This window comes from Natator depressus, chromosome 4, assembly GCF_965152275.1.
Source record: "Natator depressus isolate rNatDep1 chromosome 4, rNatDep2.hap1, whole genome shotgun sequence".
Taxonomy (NCBI): domain Eukaryota; kingdom Metazoa; phylum Chordata; order Testudines; family Cheloniidae; genus Natator; species Natator depressus.
This window is the reverse complement of record NC_134237.1, coordinates 95,456,060-95,475,476: the sequence shown is the minus strand read 5'-3', so window position 1 is coordinate 95,475,476 and position 19,417 is coordinate 95,456,060. Positions and strand designations below refer to the sequence as shown.

The 19,417-nt window shown below is 40.4% G+C and overlaps 1 protein-coding gene across 6 annotated transcripts in view; it reads left to right on the top strand.

Annotated features, from left to right (window-relative positions):
* LIMCH1 (LIM and calponin homology domains 1) overlaps window positions 1-19,417 on the top strand; it is a 307,831-nt gene that overhangs the window by 272,979 nt on the left and 15,435 nt on the right. For 3 of the 6 annotated variants that reach the window (XM_074951500.1, XM_074951499.1, XM_074951502.1), the window contains 6 exons: window positions 1,399-1,491; window positions 3,846-3,950; window positions 5,868-6,004; window positions 8,738-8,862; window positions 13,649-13,772; window positions 15,345-15,431. In XM_074951500.1, the coding sequence (XP_074807601.1) occupies window positions 1,399-1,491; window positions 3,846-3,950; window positions 5,868-6,004; window positions 8,738-8,862; window positions 13,649-13,772; window positions 15,345-15,431 (671 nt within the window). The remainder of the gene's footprint in view (window positions 1-1,398; window positions 1,492-3,845; window positions 3,951-5,867; window positions 6,005-8,737; window positions 8,863-13,648; window positions 13,773-15,344; window positions 15,432-19,417) is intronic. The other 3 variants (XM_074951498.1, XM_074951503.1, XM_074951501.1) reach the window with 1 other exon arrangement.

Here is a 19,417-nt window from a genome sequence, read left to right as displayed (position 1 = left end):
TTTCCAGTATAGGCGTTTATGTGACCATCGCTTATTAGCACTGTAGTGTCCAGGAAGTGGATCTCTTGTGTGGACTGGTCCAGGCTGAGGTTGATGGTGGGATGGAAATTGTTGAAATCATGGTGGAATTCCTCAAGGGCTTCTTTTCCATGGGTCCAGATGATAAAGATGTCATCAATGTAGCGCAAGTAGAGTAGGGGCGTTAGGGGACGAGAGCTGAGGAAGCCTTGTTCTAAGTCAGCCATAAAAATGTTGGCATACTGTGGGGCCATGCGGGTACCCATAGCAGTGCCGCTGCACCAGGAGAGAAGCTTGAGGTGGAAGGTAATAAAAATGCAGGTTTCCATATTTAAGAATAGATTGCTTTTGACCAGTATTTCATTCTTGAGCTTAGTCTCTTTATACCTCGTACATTTTTATTTCTATTTGTTGTTTACGCCATTCCAAAATTAAATCATATTAGGTGGAGTCGATTGCATGGTTTGCCTGGTTATCAAATTGATAATAAACAAATTTCTTATGGGTCAGGGGTTTGTGTTCTCGGTATTTTTAACTGTTGTTTTGCACAATATTTTGGAGGAAGGAGGTTGCAACCAAAGTGCAGAGGAAACAGTGTGACTTTGCTGTTCCGATACAGATAAGACAGTTTTGACACCACAGCATTTTAAAGAGCTCTTTGAGAGATTCTCTTTTGATTGAGAACACATGCAGGGCTGGGGAGATTCAATTCTCAAGAAATAATCCCATCCAGGAAGAAAACCAACTACTCAGCTAATCATCATCTTATCCACTTCCGACCTTTATACATTGTCTATTTATCGTATGATCCTACATGGTTTTTCATCTTTCATTAAATTGTATTAGCAGCAGCTTATCTTTATTAGATTAGTGCCAAAGCTAATATTTATGAAGCCAGTTAAATTCAGAAGCTATTTTAGCCAATGATTAATGCAAAATCCTTGTTTTAAATATATTGGAGTGTTTTGATAGCTTTTTTCAGAACTCTTCAGCTCCTCATAAGCTATGGTTGTTTTTAAATGCGGAAAATAAATTTCATTTTGAACAGCATCTAGCATTTGAAAACTCCTAACTAGTCAGACTTGATATAGTACTTTAAGTGTCCCTGGTGCTTTTCAATAAGCTAAGAGTACTAAACAACATAAAACTCCCCTAGGGGACCGGGGGTTGGGAGGGAAAGGAAGAGAAGTTTGTTCATGTTCTTGTTTTTACATTGCATGCCTGTTTTCTGATGAGCCAGTTTCTAGTGGGTCCAGTTTCCTGATACATAGCAAATATTGCAGAACATAAATACTGTCTTTTAACCATTGAATTGAAACAGATAAAAAGAACCCCCTATTAAGTTTCCTATTAAATAGATTGTACTGAAATTCTGCACAGGAGAGGTACCAGAAGGAGCAGGACAAGCTGAAAGAAGAATGGGAAAAAGCACAGAAAGAAGTTGAAGAGGAGGAGCGTAGATACTATGAGGAGGTATAATGTTCAAAAGAAGCAAGTTTAAGAAGTGATCTTGCAGTTCCAGTGCAGGGGTATCTTGCTTCTGTGCATTTTTAAAGTGTTTTGCTAGTGGGACTGTCACTTAGAGACTAACCATTTACGATGATCCTTTATGTTAGAGAATTTACATCTCGGCAATGGAAATGTCAGAAGCTCACTGTTAGTTTAATTATTTTTAATTTCCATGCCCTTGTTTTGTCCTGTGCTCAAGTCATCCCTTTGTCCTGTTTCAGTGGTGTAGTTAGCTTGGACAATGTTTATGTCTCTTAAGTTGTCTTGTCACATTCATTGTATGTTTCTAATCATACTTTATGTACAGTAGTTAGGCAGATTAACATCGGATAATCATTGCTTGAGTAGTAAATGTCATACTCATGACCCTGATGAGAGGTAAAGCATCTTTCTGAACTCTCTCTGCACTTCTCATGCACCCATCACCATAATGTCTAGCCACCATGCATTACTTAAAAAATAATTAAATGTTATTTTAGGAAATCTGTCTATGCTACAGATGAATTGACATAGGAATGTAGGAGAGAGGAGGCAGAAGAATAGGTTAAGGCGACATTAAACAGGCATTCCCAATATGGATGTGCATATCAATAAACACAAGCATATACTTGGCCAGCAGCAGCAGTCGTGACTTCCCCAGTTTACCACCCATGACACACTGGCATTCATACTCAGATAATGGGGCTGGTGGTGAAGTACACTAGAGAAAATTATGATGAGCTTTGGAGACCGAGCAAAGCTAGGCAAATAGGCAGCACAATGGCAGATGAAATTCAGTGTTGGCAAACTTAAAGAAATGAACATTGGAAGGAATAACTTCAGCTAATTCTATAATAATAATTCTGTCCTAGTTGAAGAATGAAATGGAAGATAATACTGAAAAATATTACAATGCCATTATATAAAATAGTAACACATCCTCACTTGGAATACAGGATCCGGTTCTGGTTAACCCATCTCAAAAAAGATACAACACGAGTACATAGTGTGCAGAGAAAGGCAATGAAAATGACTAGAGGCATGGAGCAAATTTAAAACTGAGAAAAGGAAAAACTTCTTACGGAATACACACCTATCAATTAAACACCCTGCCATTTGATACTGAGTCTAGTAACTTAGTATTCCATGTCCAGCAACTCTGAAGATCAGGGCACTTACCTAGAGATCTAAATATGGATTTTTAAGCCTAACTTTATACTCTTGCTTTTGAAGATCTTACTCCTGGGGGAATTCTGCGCCACTGCACATGCACAAAATTCATGTGCCCCACAGAATTTAATTTTTTTCTGCAGAAAATACATTCTGCCCCAGAAGTGCTGCTGTTCCACCTTTCTCCCACCAGAGACCACTCTGGTGCCAGAACAGCTAACAGCATGAATGCAGTAGGCTGTTCTGATGCCACAGCAGCCTCTGGTGGGCAAAAGGTGGAACTGCAGCACATCTGGGGCAGAATGTATTTTCTGTGGAGGGAAAAAGAAATCTGTGTGCACGCAGTGGCACAGAATTGCCCCAGGAGTAAAAGTTCATCACAGCACCTAGCCTGTGGAGCCAGGTTAGGACAGAGTGGGGCACACGGTGCTGCTGGGGGGGGTCACAGACTGGGGTTCAGAATGGCTAGTGGAGGAGGACAGACGAGGGTGTGGGCTCAGGAGCTAGTGGGGTGACAGCATTTAGCCAAGGACTGAATGGGAGTGGGGGTGCATGGCCACATGGGGATGCGCGAGCAGGGCTGTGGGGACAGGGACAGATGTGCGTGACTAAATGGGAGAGGCTTCGGATCTGCATGGGAGAGGCTCTCCAACCCCCTAAGAATCCTGCCCCTTCCCCCACAAAAAAACCTGTTCCATACTTCTCCCCCAACAACCCTCCTGGTTCACTCCAGGGCCCTTCCCTCTCCCTTACCTCCTCCACTGCCCCTGACACTTGCAAGCCTTTGCACTGCTTCTCACCGGTGCAGGAAATACAATTCTGTATTGTAATTTAAATGAATTACTCAAAGTTCTGTATTAATATGCCTACTAAGGAATCTATTTGTCAAAAAAATTACCAGAATATTTTTTTTGGTCTGCATTGTTACTGACATACTTGCTGACAGATATTTTGAAATAAATTACCAAAATAATTGAAACTGGCATGATTATAGTGTATCATTTTGACAAACTATGCAGAATTTTGCAGAATTCTTAATTTTTTGGCACAGAATTTTTAATTTTTGGCACAGAATTCCCCCAGGAATAAGATCTTATCCAATGTTCCTTTGGCAAGCTTCATTTTTAAATCTCTCCTCTTCCTCCTTCCTGCTCCCACCTCTCCTTTAGGAGCGCAAGATAATTGAGGATACTGTAGTTCCGTTCACTGTTTCTTCAAGCTCTGCTGAACCCCTCTCCACTTCTTCCTCTGTCACTGAAGGAAATGGGACAATGGTGAGTGTCTGACAGAATTGGAGTGTAAACTAGGAGGTAATGAAAACGGGGCAGTAAAGGCAAAACTATGTTCAGTGTGGAGTTAGATCATTCCCTTAAGATCAGTAGGGTCTAAGAATGGCATGAAAGGCAGTTTGTTTCATGAAGCACCCCATCTTACTTTTCAAAGCACTTCTCAATAAGGTAGTTCACTTTTAACTGATAAAAATGTGCCCAGTTGTAAGCCTCTAAGCACTATACAGTGTGTAAATAAAGTGTATTATTATAAATACAGAGCCAAACCCCAAAGCAAGCTACCACCATCCTACTTTAGACAAGAGCAGGGTTAAAGTAAAAGGGGCCAGGAGTTGCACAGCTCCCCATTAAAAGTAGATGGTGTGTTCCCATTCCTCCCCCTGTCTTTGGTGAGCATTACTCACATCATTGCTTCCCCTCTTCTTTGGCTGGTGCAGGCAGACGTCACCCTTGTATTTCAATCTACTTTGACTATCATGCGAAGGCCTAGGAAATCTAAAATTTTCCTTTAAAACATGGGACCACTTCTCTCTAAACCAAGATGGAAATAATACAGGAATGTTCAGGCTCTGATCCTCCTATGGCTCCTTGTGCACCCAGTGCCCACAAAAGGCTAGCCTGACACATTCAACTAGGCCATCGTCTCCACTGCCCAAAACAGGGTGTGGTTACTGCAAAAGAGCTTGCTGTAAAATTCTAATAAGACAAGGCACACTTCGTTTTTACCTCATTGGAGGTTGTCAAGTTCAACACTTTAATCACCCCACATGGCTTTGACCTGAGCTAGCTACTTTGAGGTAAAAAATAGTGGGTTGTCTCCATTAAGATTTTACAGTGAGATAACTAACTTGAATTTGCTATTCTGCTGTAAAAACACCTTTTTTGGCAGTGGAGACAGCCTTGGGGGCCTGACAAAGTTCTGGTAGCCTCCTTGGGCTGCACAGATTCTCTACAGCTCTGTGGGCTGTGGACCCACCCCAGCACACCCCCTACACCAGGACTTGAGGTAGTCTTCAAGAGGCAGCCTTATGACTACCTACCACAATACCTGTGCTGGGGGGATCCTCCCATGGCTGGTTACAGAGGTTTTAGGACTCCTTTATATGGTCCTGGCCCTTTTGCAAGGCACAGGGAGGCCAGACGGGGGGTAAGGAGCACATCCCTGGTACATGACAGCAATCAAGAATAGCTATGTTTTGACTTCTGGGAGACTAGAAAAGTCTAGCTTGTAGTTATTGGTAAACTCTCAATCAGAGCCCCCACGTGGCTTCTTCTCTTTTTTTCCTTCTAATGCAGAAGGAGTTGAGCATTTATCATCCTGAAGGCTATGCTAGACAGTACCTTTAATTTATTACTGTATTTCAGTACTGAAGACCACATTCTACTCAATTACTGAATTTCTCAGGCAATGGAGCGTGTGAATAAATACTCATTTTGCTTCCCTTGGGGTGCCTCAAAAACACCTCACCAGTGAAAGTGTATTGACCAGCTTTGTTTTTGAAGCTTAACTTTGAAGCCCGAGGAATTTTGTAACCGTGTTTTGAATGTCACATTATCTTTCTGTAATGACAGTCTTCTGATTGGCACCACGTATGGCTTCTGGGTTGAATAAATGTTGTGCTCTCTGGAGAGGAAATGCCCTTCCATAATTTCCTTGTTACAAGTTCAGTATAATCATGTTAATTTTTCTAAACACTGTCCCAATCAAATCCAAGGTCAGTGTCAGTAAGGTCAAATAACTTTTGCTTTATGTAACACCGTTCATTTTTCCTCAAAGGCATTTCCTTTATGTGTAACAAATATAGTAAACTGAGGGACAGGCTGTATTGTTATCATGCATGTTCTGAAGTTGAGTTCAGGTGAAGATCTTCACTATTATCTCACTTTTTTTTTTTTTTGTAGAACATGATGGAACTGAGTGACTCTCAAGAGGAAGAGAAACAAAAGGAAATTAAAAGACAGCAGAAATTACCCTGGGAGCAGGAGGGTGCATCATTAGCCAAAAACAAGAAAAGTGAGCCATGCCTGGAAAAGAAAAGGTGTGGGTTAATCAAGGAATTTTAGACAAGTGAATGTACTTGTAAGGTTCTCATCTGGGCTCATAGCAAAATTGTTTTATGTACTGTGCTCAGACTGAGGGTGTGGAAGTGCTTGTAACCTCCATTCCTACACATTACACAGCTACCCTGGCCTGCAATCTGTCTTCAGCTGTTCTTCAGCTTCTTCAATCTGTAATCAATCCAGAGATCCCTCACCCTTACCAGACTTCCACTTGACCTATTGAGGTCCCTCTTTTCTACTGGGAAGATACAATGGAATGTATCAATGTTTATACTTTTAAAACAATATTTGGTTATCTTTCCTTGCTTTTACCTCCTCTCATTTAATTTCTTTATTCTTTTCCCAATGTCTTTTCCACCTTCCACTTTCATCTTTGTCTTCTCACTTCTTCTGTTCCCGTCTTTCCATCTTTCCCTTACTCTTGAAACCCTCTGTCTCTCACTCTCCTCTTTTTCTGGTTCTCTTTGATCCCTTTCTAAGGCCAGAAGGTAACACTCTGATCATCTAGTCTGACCTCCTGTCTAGCATGGGCCATAGAACTTCCCCAAAATAATTCCTAGAGCAGATCTTTTAGAAACACATCCTATCTTGCTTTAAAAATGGTCTGTGATGAAGAAACACCATGACCCTTGGTAAGTTGTTCCAATGATTAATTACTTCCGCCATTAAAATGTACACCTTATTTCCAGTCTGAATTTGTCTAGCTTCAACTTCCAGTCTTTTTTTTTTTGCTAGATTGAAGAGTCCATTATTAAATATTTGCTCCCCATGTAGGTACTTAAATACTGTAATCAAGTCACCTCTTAACCTTCTCTTTGCTAAGCTAAATAGGTGCTCCTTGAGTCTGTCACTATAAGGCATGTTTTCTAATCCTTTAATCATTCTCCGGGCTCTTTCCTGAACCCTCTCCAATTTACCAACATCCTTCTTGAATTATGGACCCCAGAACTAGACATGGTATCCCAGCAGCATTTGTACCAGTGCCAAATATAGAGATAAAAGAACCTCTCTATTCCAACTCGAGATACCCCTGTTTATGCATCCTAAGTTCACATTAGCTGTTTTGGCCACAGCATCACACTGGGAGCTCATGTTCAGCTGATTATCCACCATGACCCCCCAAATCCTTTCCAGAGTCACTGCTTCCCAGGTTAGAGTCCCCCATCCTGTAAGTAAGGCCTATGTTCTTTGTTTCCAGATGTATACGTTTACATTTAGTGCCATCCCTCTGCACCCCTTTAGGAAGTTACCAAGTCCTCACTCATTAAGGGAGAGCGGTGCATCCTTCAGGGAGTTACCGGACCCCGTTCCCCTTACTAGCTATTCTGTATAGTTCTGGAACAACACACTCACTCATGTTTGGGTATGGGGTGCTGGAAGGCTGACATTCCTAGTGAGGCAGGGTTAAGGTTCTAATGTGTAGTCTGTGTTGTACAGTGGCTGTTCTAGTGGTGAATTGGGCTTCTCTGGGTGGAGGAGTAAAAGATATTGTACTGCTGGGGCTATTTACTGCCTGTCAAGCACCCCCTTGTGGCCAGAGGTTGCTCCATAGCACCCTGCTTCTGTGGCAATCCTGTCTCTTCAGGGCTCCTTGAAGAGCGCACAGTTCAAAAAGTAATTCAGATAATCCCAAGGGATTCCATTTATTTAGTCTTCAGGTGCACACTGGCCCTCCAGGCTCCAACCCTCCTCCAGTGTCTCTCTCCCAGTAGTCCAACACAAAGTATTTCAAAACAAAACACAAACTCATGCAGACTTCAGCCCAGTTTCAGCTGGGCACAGTCCCCTCTATTTGAGAGTGTCTGTCTGTCTGCTTCCCAGTGCCTCCTGCATGGAGTTTGTTCTTCTCCCTGTCCCCAGGCCTTTTCAGGTAGACCTCTCTCCCCTGCTTCTTGGGCAGGTCTCTCCCATGCCTCCCTGCCTGGAGAGCTTTCTTCAGCTTACTGTCAGGCTTCCTTCTACCTCTGGCAGTCTCAGCTACTCTCTCACCAGGCCTTCCCTGCAGGTTCCTGCTGCCTTTTATACTGTATTTAAATTACTTGATTCCCCTCTGGTAGGGCTCATCTGGCTGAGACCCAGAAGCTCCAGCCCATGGGGAAGCCACCCTGTGGCAGATATGTTTAGATACTTTCCCTTTTCATTTCTTGGCTTTTATGTCTGTGTGTCAGGTATGCTATGTATAGAGCAATCTTAACTCACAAGTATTGCAGTGTGTTTATGTGCTAATTTCTTAGATTTCTTAGTTTAAGAAAGGATCTCCAACTTAGCAATAGCTACTTTCACCGAACCAGGATCTTCACTCCTGAACTGGCCAGATGGTTTGACATGGAACAGGATTTTCAGTGCTGGTAGCTGTTGCTTTCACAAAGACAAGGAGCTCCTGAGCAGGCTTAACGTTATACAAAGAGCAAGACCATTGACATAATAGCTGTTGCTTTGTCAAATATGCTATTCTATGATGCTGTTACAGAAAGGCCTTCAGGGCCTGTACTTGGCAGTACGTCAGGCCAGCAAGGAGAGTCAGCATAGATTACCATCTCAATTTATTGCCAATTCATGATTATTACCCACACCGATCTATTATTGCTAACACACAGAAACAAATACCTGTTGAGCATAAGAGGTTCACATACTAAAGCACAATAATGAAATGACACTCTAGTTGACATTCCTCTTAGCTTTGTGTATACAATGTGATTTGTTTTTATTAGCAGTGTCAATAAAGTGCCCACAGAACATCCAGAGACTATTCTTCAGAGGGGAAGTGAGCAGGATCACCAGGTGTCAGTGACAGAACACAGCTCACCTGTCATACTGAATCTACCATTGACTCAGGGTAAGATTCCAAACAATCCAAAGATTGATTTTGTTTGTTTGTGTTTGTCAAGGAAATTTCACAGGTTCATAGAGTGATTTAATCAAGAATATTAGTCAAATGAAATTGCAAATTTCCAAAATAATTTAATCCGTGTTATTGCTGCAGGATTTAAACTTTTCCCAGGTTCAAAATCTGTTTAGTACAAGCTAAGATAAATGAGTTTAAGTGATAACTGAACTTTGGATCCTTGGCATTACATGCCATGGAAGGCTGAGCACTTAAACTCCAGCTGAGAAGCTAAATAATCAAAGTCTATGTGTGCACAATAGTTATCTAAAGTATATCCTGCAAATATTATTTAATGACAAAAAATTCATTAAGACAAAGAAATGGTTGCCTAGCAATAGCTCGATCCCTTCCAGAACATTGAGCTAAGCAAAACTCAAACTTCTGAAAACCAGGAAATACAGCTAAGGTACCCATGCACACTTAACTCTGCCCCCTGAAGCAGGCAATAGCCACTGGGAATTAACTGCATGAACTCTAGCTGCAGTCACTATGTTAGGTGTAGCTGTATTGAATAGCAGAGGAATAGTTGGAGCAGCTTGGAAGATCGATAATTGTGATATGAGGAGATCTGGGGATTAGTTTGAGGAGCATCGTAGAGCTGTGATTGTGATATAAGAAGTTTATTCTCAGATTTCCACTGAGGGTGGCTTTCACACTTCAGAGTTGCTAAAATGTATGAACTTAATGAAATGCTGTTTTTGTTTTCTGGGGTCTGTATCTCGGGAGCCCCTTGATCAAATGACCCCACATTTGGATCACTGACCCTAACCTACCCTACACTCCCATGAGGCATTGCAGATTTCAAGACAATTCATGTAAGCACATAGATTTTAGAGCACTAAGAAGGATTGTACTTTTAACAATAAGGGCTTCCCAATCTTAGCTAGAGCAGAGCTGGTGCACCATTATAATAATATATGACATTAGAGGGAGAATCGAAGGGAGGAGCTCTACATATCCATCAGCAACATTGGGCTTACTGCAGAGGGTATGGGGAAGATCCCCATCCTGAGTCATTTTTTTTTAGGTGACAAATCTGAGGAACTGTCCCAGATTGAGGTGTTGATTGAAGTGGTTTTGGAACAAATTGATAAATTAAGCAGTAATAAGTCACCAGGACCAGATGCTATTCACCCAAGAGTTGTGAAAGAATTCAGATATGAAATTGCAGAACTACTAACTGTGGTATGTGACTTGTCATTTAAATTAGCCTCTGTACCAGATCACTGGAGAATAGCTAATGTGATGCCGAATTTTTTAAAAAGTCTCCAGAGGCGATCCCGGCAATTACAGCCCGGTAAGCCTAACTTCAGTACCAGGCAAACTGGTTGAAACTGTAGTAAAGAACAGAATTGTCAGACACATAGATGAACATAATATGTTTGGAAAGAATTAACACGGTTTTTGTAAAGGGAAATCTGCCTTACCAACCAGAATTCTCTGAGAGTGTCAACAAGCATGTTGACAAGGGTGATCCACTGGATATAGTAAACTTACATTCAGGTCTGTGGTCTACACTACCGAGCTAAATCGATCTAAGTTACGCAACTTCAGTTACGTGAATAACGTAACTGAAGTTGATGTAGTTCGAGCCACTTACTGCAGTCACTGTGCTATGTTGACAGGTGAGTGTCTCCCGTTGACTTCCCTTACGCTTCTTGAGGAGGTGGAGTACGCAAATCAATGGGAGAGTGATCTCCCATCGATTTAGCATGTCTTCACCGGACCTGCTAAATCGACACTCACTGCATTGATTGCAGCAATGCCAATCTACCCGTAAGTGTAGACGTGCCCTCAGAAAGCCTTTGACGAGGTCCCTCACCAAAGGCTCTTACACAAAGTAAGAAGTCATGGGATAAGAGGGAAGGTCCTCTCATAGATCAGTAACTGGATAAAAGATAGGACTAAATGGTCAGTCTTCACAGTGGAGAGAGGTAAATAGCAGGGTCCCCCAGGGATCTGTACTGGGACCAGTACTGTTCAACATATTCATAAATGTTATGGAACAAGGGGTAAACAGTGAGGTGGTAAAATTTGCAAACAATACCAAATTACTCAAGATAATTAAGTCCAAAGTTGACTGCGAAGAGGTACAATGGGCTCTCACAAAATTGGGGAATTGTCTGGGGAACAAAATGGCAGAAGAAATTCAGTGTGGATAAATGCAGAGTAATGCACATTGGAAAACATAATCTCAACTATACATACAAAATGATGGGGTCTAAATAAGCTGTTACCACTCAAGAAAGAGCTGCTGGAATCGTCATGGGTAGTTCTCTGAAAACATCCACTCAATGTGCAGCGGCAGTTAAAAAAGCTAACAGAATGTTAGGAACCATCTGGAAGTGGATAGAAAATAAGAAAGAAATTATCATAATGCCAATCCATAAATCCACGGTACGCCCACACTGTGAATACTGCAGGCAGTTCTGGTTGCCCCATCTCAAAAAGGACGTACTAGAATTGAAAAAAAACTATAGAGAAAGGCAAAAAAAAAAAAAAAAAAGATGGGGTGTGGAACAGCTTCCATGTGAGGAGAGAGTAAAAAGACTAGGACTGTTCAGCTTGGAAAAGAGACGACTAAGGGAGGATATGATCGAGGTCTATAAAATCATGAATGGCATCGAGAAAGTGAATAAGGAAGTGTTATTTACCCCTTCACATAACACAAGAACCAGGGGTTACCCAATAAAACTAATAGGCAGCAGGTTTAAAACAAATATAGTGAAGTATTTCTTCACACCGTGCATAGGCAGCCTGTGGACCTCATTGCTAGGAGATGTTGTGAAGATGAAAAGTATTACTGGGTTCATGGAGGATGGGTCTATCCATGGCTATTAGCCTGGATGGTCAGGGATGCAAGCCCATGCTCTGGGTGTCCTTAAACCTCTGGCTTCCAGAAGCTGGGACTGAATGACGGGATGAATCACTCGATAATTGCCATGCTCTGTTCATTCCTTCTGAAGCATCTGGCACCGGCCATGGTCAGAATACAGGATTCTGGGCTAAATGGACCATTAGTCTGACCCAGTATGGCCATTCTTATGTTCTCTGATTAACCATTTCTCCAACACAGCTGTTTTTAAAAGCTATTCCTTCAATTGTAGATATGGAGGTCAATTTTGTCTTCAGATATCTTTTTAAAAAACTCAGTTTAATGGAATTTAAAAATATATATAATTTTTTATTATAAGCATTGCAACCCAAGCACTGAAGGCCGGTACAAGGTCTGGATAGCTAGAAAGTGAAAAAACTTGCCTGTAAAGAAAACTGAAATTGGCTAGTGTATTTTCATTGTTTAATCTGAGATAAAAGAAAAAAGTAAACAATGTGATCAATGGTAAAAAGTAAATTTTGTTTATGAATTTATTTAAGTTTCTGACCTTCATGTTTTGATGTAACAAAACTTTGGTTATCCCTAAAAATGAGGTAAGAGAATGGGATTAAACTATTTAAATTATTATTTGCTCACAGTTTAAATTTGGTAGGTTTGTATATCGTATGGGAACTTCATTGTATGTTTATTAAAGGCTTCTATACAGATAAAAAAAGAAAATACTGTCCTGTAGCATATTCCTGTACACATAAATAAAAACTGACTTTTCAGCTAACACATTTTAAGCCGAGATAAGCAAACTTCAGAAGGTTTGACAATTTAAGTTTGGGTAAACATCCAACAGTTCCGTTGTTTATCTGAACTCTAACCAGACTTTTTGAGGCTCTCCCCAACTTGTCCACCAGTGGTCTTTTGATAGCCTTTCTCTTGCCTTTGATCCTTTAAGTTTCCCAGCTCTCTTGCCAGTGCCTTGATGGCCCAATGCCCAACAGGGCTCTGCTTTTCTTGACGATGATCGGTTACCTACCTTTTGATATGATCATGCACTTCTCCAATAACACCCCACCCCCAGATGCTTGGATTGTTCACATGAAAGTCTGCATGCCTCTACTGTTCTTGCCTTTCTGAAGGGCGGAGACCAAAGGCCCTTTTTCTCTCTCTCCCTCAAATCCATGTAGTTGGTGTCTTCAAGGGGAGGCCTTTCCAGGCTTTCCTAACCTATGAGTAGCAAAATTCTTCAGGAGAAGCCTAAGCAGTCCTCTCCCTTCCACTCAAAAGACAAGAGGTATCTGGTGTGACAAGGTCTAGCAGGCTCCCTAGACATCTGAATTCACCGAATACTGGCCTAGAGCACATTCACTGAGCATCCCATGGGCCACTGAGTGGCTGTCATAGCTGATGAGCCTGATGAGATGATCCAAAAGGCAGAGGGGAGTCACAGGGAGAAAAGACTGTTGCTAGGGCTACTGGGCCAGTGGGAGTGAATAGCAGACATGAACAGCCCACATTCCTTTTATTAATGCCTAAGTTAGCTCTCTCCAGTTCTTGTGGGTCAGCACCCTGCATACATAACTCTTGTAGTTGTCTGGAAGCTTGGATGCACCAGGACCATTGACGAGAAACATTTTGTTTTGGCTGTATGAACCTATTTAAGTAGCTCAACTGCAGTGCTCCTGTATTTATTCCTGACTGGAAAATATACTGAACATAATCTGGTGCCTCTTCTTACAAGCATTAACAAGACTGTATTGGCCTTATTTCTCTACGTGCAGTAGCCTGTTTGACTTCCATGCCTTACTTCTTCTTTTTTTTTGTACCCACAAGTTGTATTGGTTAAAAATAATCTTCTCAAATGGTTTTTATCTCAAGTATTCAGTTTACCCCACTCTGTAACTTCAGATGTGTCGTGGAATCAGCAGTTGTTAATGAAACAGTCACAACATATTTCAGAAGAAGTTAGACAGAAAACATCTCTGGATCAGAGCATAGGCCAGCAGGCTAATTCCCCAGGCGAAAGGAGAAGGTGGGTCATGGACCTTTGCTTGATAGCCCCTTTTACCCGTGATGAGATGTCTTTCTAAGGGCATTATAAATAAAATATAGTGTAAAGTTTGAGAAGTTTTGTTAACTCTAATTTTCTTTTTGGTGCTATCCAATGTGTTTCATAAGTTACTTTAAAACATGCTATTTTGTTGGACCAGTGCTGATTAATCATACCATGTATAAATGTTACTAGTTCCTGGTTTTCCTACAAAACACCTACCTTTATTAATTTCAGTTCCTTCACCTGTTTTCTCATAACTCACCTCTCTGTTGAAGCCCATACCCCAGCTGCCATTAATCCTGTGACTTCTCTTTAGCTCTTTAACCCCTGGAATGTATAGAAGTTAATATATTATGTTTGTGTTAATTGTATACTGACTATGCAAAGTGGCAGAGTTAACGTTGCTGTAGGAACCTGGGGGAAAATTCTGACCCCATTGAGATCAATGGCAAAACTCCCATTGACTTTTGAGAACCTAATTTCTCAGCTTCTAATGATGTAATACTCATCTTTGCATTTCATAAGAAATGCAATCTGAGTGAAAGTAGTCAAGGCAAGAGTGAAATATCAACTAACTTTCTTCTGATGCTGAAATAGTTTCTGGCTGCTACTTTCCATTTCCATATTCTTTGTCTTAAAAGATATCTATATAGCAACATTCTGAAATTTAAAACAAAAGATACTAAGATTAGTAATTTTTTTTTGGATCTTCACTTTGACTTCACTTTGTTTCTCTGGTACTTTGCCTTGCATTTCTAGATAAGCATTACTAAAGGATAGCTTCTGCTCTCTCAGTAAGGGAGACATTCTGCTTTAAGTTTCACAAGCAAAATATCAATGTTGGATGTTAGAGAAATATTTTAGAGCTCACAATGAAGCATTTATGAGGATCTGTTTAATATACACTAACACAAACTTTTATACAAATGAATGCCTTATCCCTCACCTATAACTCTTGTTTCACCTCCCTTGTTTTTCCTCATTTATTATTTTAATTATAACTGTGCTATTTGTTAAGTCTAGGAGTAGAAACAGATGGTGTGAGTTGTGTCCAATCAAAACTAACCAGCTTAGTTTGAATTTCAGCCATCTAATACCTACAGCAAACTACTTGTGAACAATTTACACACTGGGAATTAATATTGAAATTATTCAGTTAATAATTAGTACATATGAGCAAAACCTGATCTGATCACACACAACTTTTGAGCAGAGAGAGGTGAAATTGGTCTAATAATTTTTCATTACAAATTATTTGCTCAGCTCTTCTTGCATCTCTTGTTGTTCAGTTTTTTGGGGGCCTGTGATGAAGTTACTGTTCAGTATGAATAATTATTCTTGCTAGATCGACACTCCAAAAAATTATATATTCTTCTTTATGTCAAAATAACAGTGAGTGTTTATATTATAGTTTACTAACAATAGAGATTGTATTTAAGCAGCAGAGCTAAATTTTAGTTCTGGCTTATTTTTACCTCATTCGTATGAGACTGCTAGAATATTTATTAATTTATTTTTCATCTTACTGTAACTTTCTCTTCTGTATTTTAGGACAGGCTGTCATGAGAATTTCAGGCCTGGACTGTCATCTCCATGTTCTCCTACACCTCAAAGCCACTCACCCAACAGGTACCAAAGGTCAATAAGGAATTTTGCAGACTGACTAATTCTTTTAAAATATAACTTTAAGGGAAACTTCAAAGATGAAATTGTAGCAGTTCAATTCTATTAATATTATTTTAATGTTGTTGGTATTTTCAAATGTCCCCTGCAATAAGTAATTTTCCATCATCATACATTTTTAGTTTTTTTCCCCCATAATACAGTTCAGTGCAAACGTTAGTTTATGGGACTCAACATTGCTATAAAATTCCAAATATAATATAAGCCTTAGTCCAACAAAGCATTTAAGCATGTGCTTCCCTATAACACAAGAGGGCATCCATTGGCTCAGGATTAGTCACATGCTTAAAGTTTAAGCACATGCTTAAGTGCTTTGGAGCAGCAGGGTCCGATTTTGTGGGAGCGACCACTCCTGTTGTTCATGTGTGTTACTATGTACTGTGAAACGCACATAGTAGAGCTTTTCAGCAGCACAATTTAAGTGAAAAACAATTCAGGTTTTGGTCTATATGTCCAATACCTCCTGCATAAAACTAGAAAAGAGGCGGAGTGTGGGGATCTCGATTATAAATTGCTCCATTCTCCCCCTATATGCAACACTAAGCTTGATTCACTAGTATCAAAATATCACTTCAAGTGTTTTCAGCTGTGTTTAGGGTTTTCAAATTTAATCCAGCTTTCAGCTGGAGTAGGGAAAGTATATTTATTTAAGCTTAGTTGGGGAAGCTCTTCATGAGACTGACATTTTTCAACATTTGTTGACAGAAATCCTGTCCTTAATTCGCAGACTTGAAGCACATGTTGGTTCCTTTGATATCCCTACACTCATGCTAATCTTTTAGAGGCCTAATTCTCTCACACAGAGAGCAACGCAGCTCCCAATGAGACATAAGTGCCAACCTAAACTAAACGTTTAGCAAAGGGTTAGTTGAATGGAGGGTGGTGTTTGATTCTAGTATTTATTTATATTGGTTTAATGTCTCATGAAGCTCTCCTTGTTGTATGATTTGAAATAACGCAGAATATTTCTCCCACAGTTCGTTACAGTGTGTCCTCCTGCCAGTGCTATTTGCATTGGCAGTGGAACCACTGGTGCCTTATTTTCAACCTCTCCTCTTGTTTTTGCTAATACTAATAATCTAATGGCAGATGGGATTTTTTGTTGTTGTTGTTCTTGCTTGCAGAATGTGTTGTGGCCCTCTTTTTGATCCACACCTGTATCCCTGACCTAAAAACCTCGCTACAGGTTTCTTCCAAGGTTGGCCACAGTGCTTTCAGCTGTTCCTTCAGGCTCTCTCTGTGTGTCTTACCCAGGGTCCCCCCCCCCCGCCCCAGTCTGTTCTGTCCTCCCATACATCACCTCACCACTCCCAAAAACAATACTCAGCAAAGGCTCCTGGGCAGGGCCACATACTCCTTTTCCTTACGTGGGGCTTAAGTTTATGATTATGTTAACAGAAGGCAGAGTTCACACCTGTCAATCTCAACCCATAACAGGTTTCACCCAGCTCATAACAATATTTTGCTTTATTTAAACTCTGGATTATTTCTTCATAGTCTTAGCAGTTGTGCCCTGGTTTGAGTCCCTTTTCTGGGCTTCAGATTAATTGGACTAAATCAACTATGCATGTGTTGGAAACAAGGGACTGGATATCATGTCATTACTCCCATTAAAAACATGAAAATACCTTTCTTTAAATATTCTGGGATTATTATTTCTAAAACACTTAATTTATAGAATTTAAACATTTTACGCGTTGTAATCAATATACAGACCTGAAAAATTGGTCTAGCCTCATTAGTTGTGGTGGTGGTGATCTGTATTATGGTAGCGCTGACAATATTCTAAATACTGTCAACACACACAAAAAGATATAGTCACTCCCTGAGAGTTTACAAGCGAAGAAGATGGATGAAGGAAGGGTAGAAGAAGGGCATTAAAACATACAGATTTAAAAATATCTTTAAATATCAACTCTGCCAAGTACCCTGCTACATTGCATTTATTAGTTGGCCAATTTCTTGTAGGCATCACAAGGCCTTCGAGGGGTTTGAAGGAAGAGGATAGTGGATTTACTGATTCACTCAGCAAGGTCATTCCATGTATAAGGGATGGCATGGAAGAGTGTGAAGCTGCTTGTGGAAGAAGCATACAAATGGGGGAAGGAGCAGGGTAAAATAATTAAGTGGAGGGAAAAGTAGAGCTGTGTGGCCTTTGGCGGTGATGGTAAGAAGCTCGAACTCGATGTGATAGAGAATGGGAAGCCAGTGGGGATTTTCAAAGAGTGGCCAACAAGCTCGGAGCAACAGACAAAGATGATCAGACAACCATTTTTTATGGATTTAAAAGGGATAATGTGGGTATCTGGGAAGCTAGAGCAGGAGTAATCAAGATGGAAGACGGGTATATGGATGAGGATTTTAACTGTAGGGACTGAAACAAAAAAGATTAGATCTTACAAATGTTAGAGAGAGAAGCTGCAAGGTTTGGATGTGGCCTGGATGTTTATGGCAAAAATAACCCCCATTCTTCCAGGTTATGAACCTGAGTGATAGGGCGGATGGCGATGTCATCAACAGTGACCGACGACAGGTGGCAGGATAGGGTGGGCCTGGGATAAAGAGTTCGTTTTTGGCCATGTTGAGTTTTTAAATTAGTGGTGAGACATCCAGGAGAATAATTTGAAGAGACAGGGTGAGATGCAGAATTGGATGGAGAGGGAGACAGATTAGAAGAATAAAAATGGATTTAAGTCTTTGGTGTAGAGATGATAGTTAACTTATCTCCTCATATGGTTTTAACCTAGGAAAAGAGTGTGATGATAGAATAAGTGGGTCCCATGATGGCCTCATATGGAGAATGGAGGGGGGAGGAGAGGAGGACCCTTTGAGAGACACTGAATGAAGTCAGAGAGGTGGTAGGAGGGCAAAGAGAGGAACTAGATGTGAAAACCAAAGGAAGATAAAACTTTGAGAAAGAGCTGGTCAGGTCAGGGAGGATAAAAATGGAATAAATTCATCAAGGTTGCCAAGACCTGGACAAGAAGAGATCTTTGAGGAGTGTCATAACAGTAGTTTTGGTGGACTGAAGATGGTGGAGGCTCCACTGGGCTTTATCATTGATTGGGAGAGTAAAAGTACAGTAAATGAAAACAGTGTTGCCATGTTTACATTACTTACTTTCACATATTCCAATTAAAATTCCTATTTCCTTTTTTCTCCAGAAATGAAATGTGGCCACTTTTTCATTTTTATGGACAAATGGGGCATCTGGAGTGAATCTTAAAATATTTTTGTCTATATAGGAAAGTGGTTTAGCAGTACCAAACTTTAAGGTTTATTGTGTAGCCTCTCAGTTGCATTTTATTATACTTTGGTGTAAAGGGAGGAAGCTTATTGGAAGCTTTATAGTTCATATTCCGAAAGGGGTACCAAAGTGCAGGCAATCTGACTACTGCTTAAATTAGCATTTGCTGAGGGGAACACAGTGATTTCTGGCACTGGGGATCAAATTATCTCCAGAAACATGATAAAACAGTGTGGGTTACATTTTCAAAAATGTAATGTGATGAATGTATTGGAAAAAGGAGTTGTTTGCATATGTAATTGCACAAAAAACCTCCTCACTTGCAGAGCAAAATCTAAACCATAGGAAACAGTGTTTGTGCATATAGTTGCAGTCTAAGCAACTTAGGAACCTAAGTCACATTGACTTTCTATAAGACTTAGGGTCCTAAATGCCCAAGTCGCTTTTGTAAATGGGATTTAGTCTCCTAAATCGCTTGGGTGGTTTGGAAAATTTTACCCACAGTGCCTAAAATTCACTTGTTCCTTTGTTCAACCAACTGATTCTGCAATCAGAAAAAAATCAGTGGCAATTGAATGCTTCACTTTACCACCGTTGATAGAAATAAACACTTTTTAATAAAATTCCAATCCTCTCAACAAGTGTTTGTTTCAAAAATAGAACTGTGACACGTTTTTGCTCCTTGGCTTTTTTT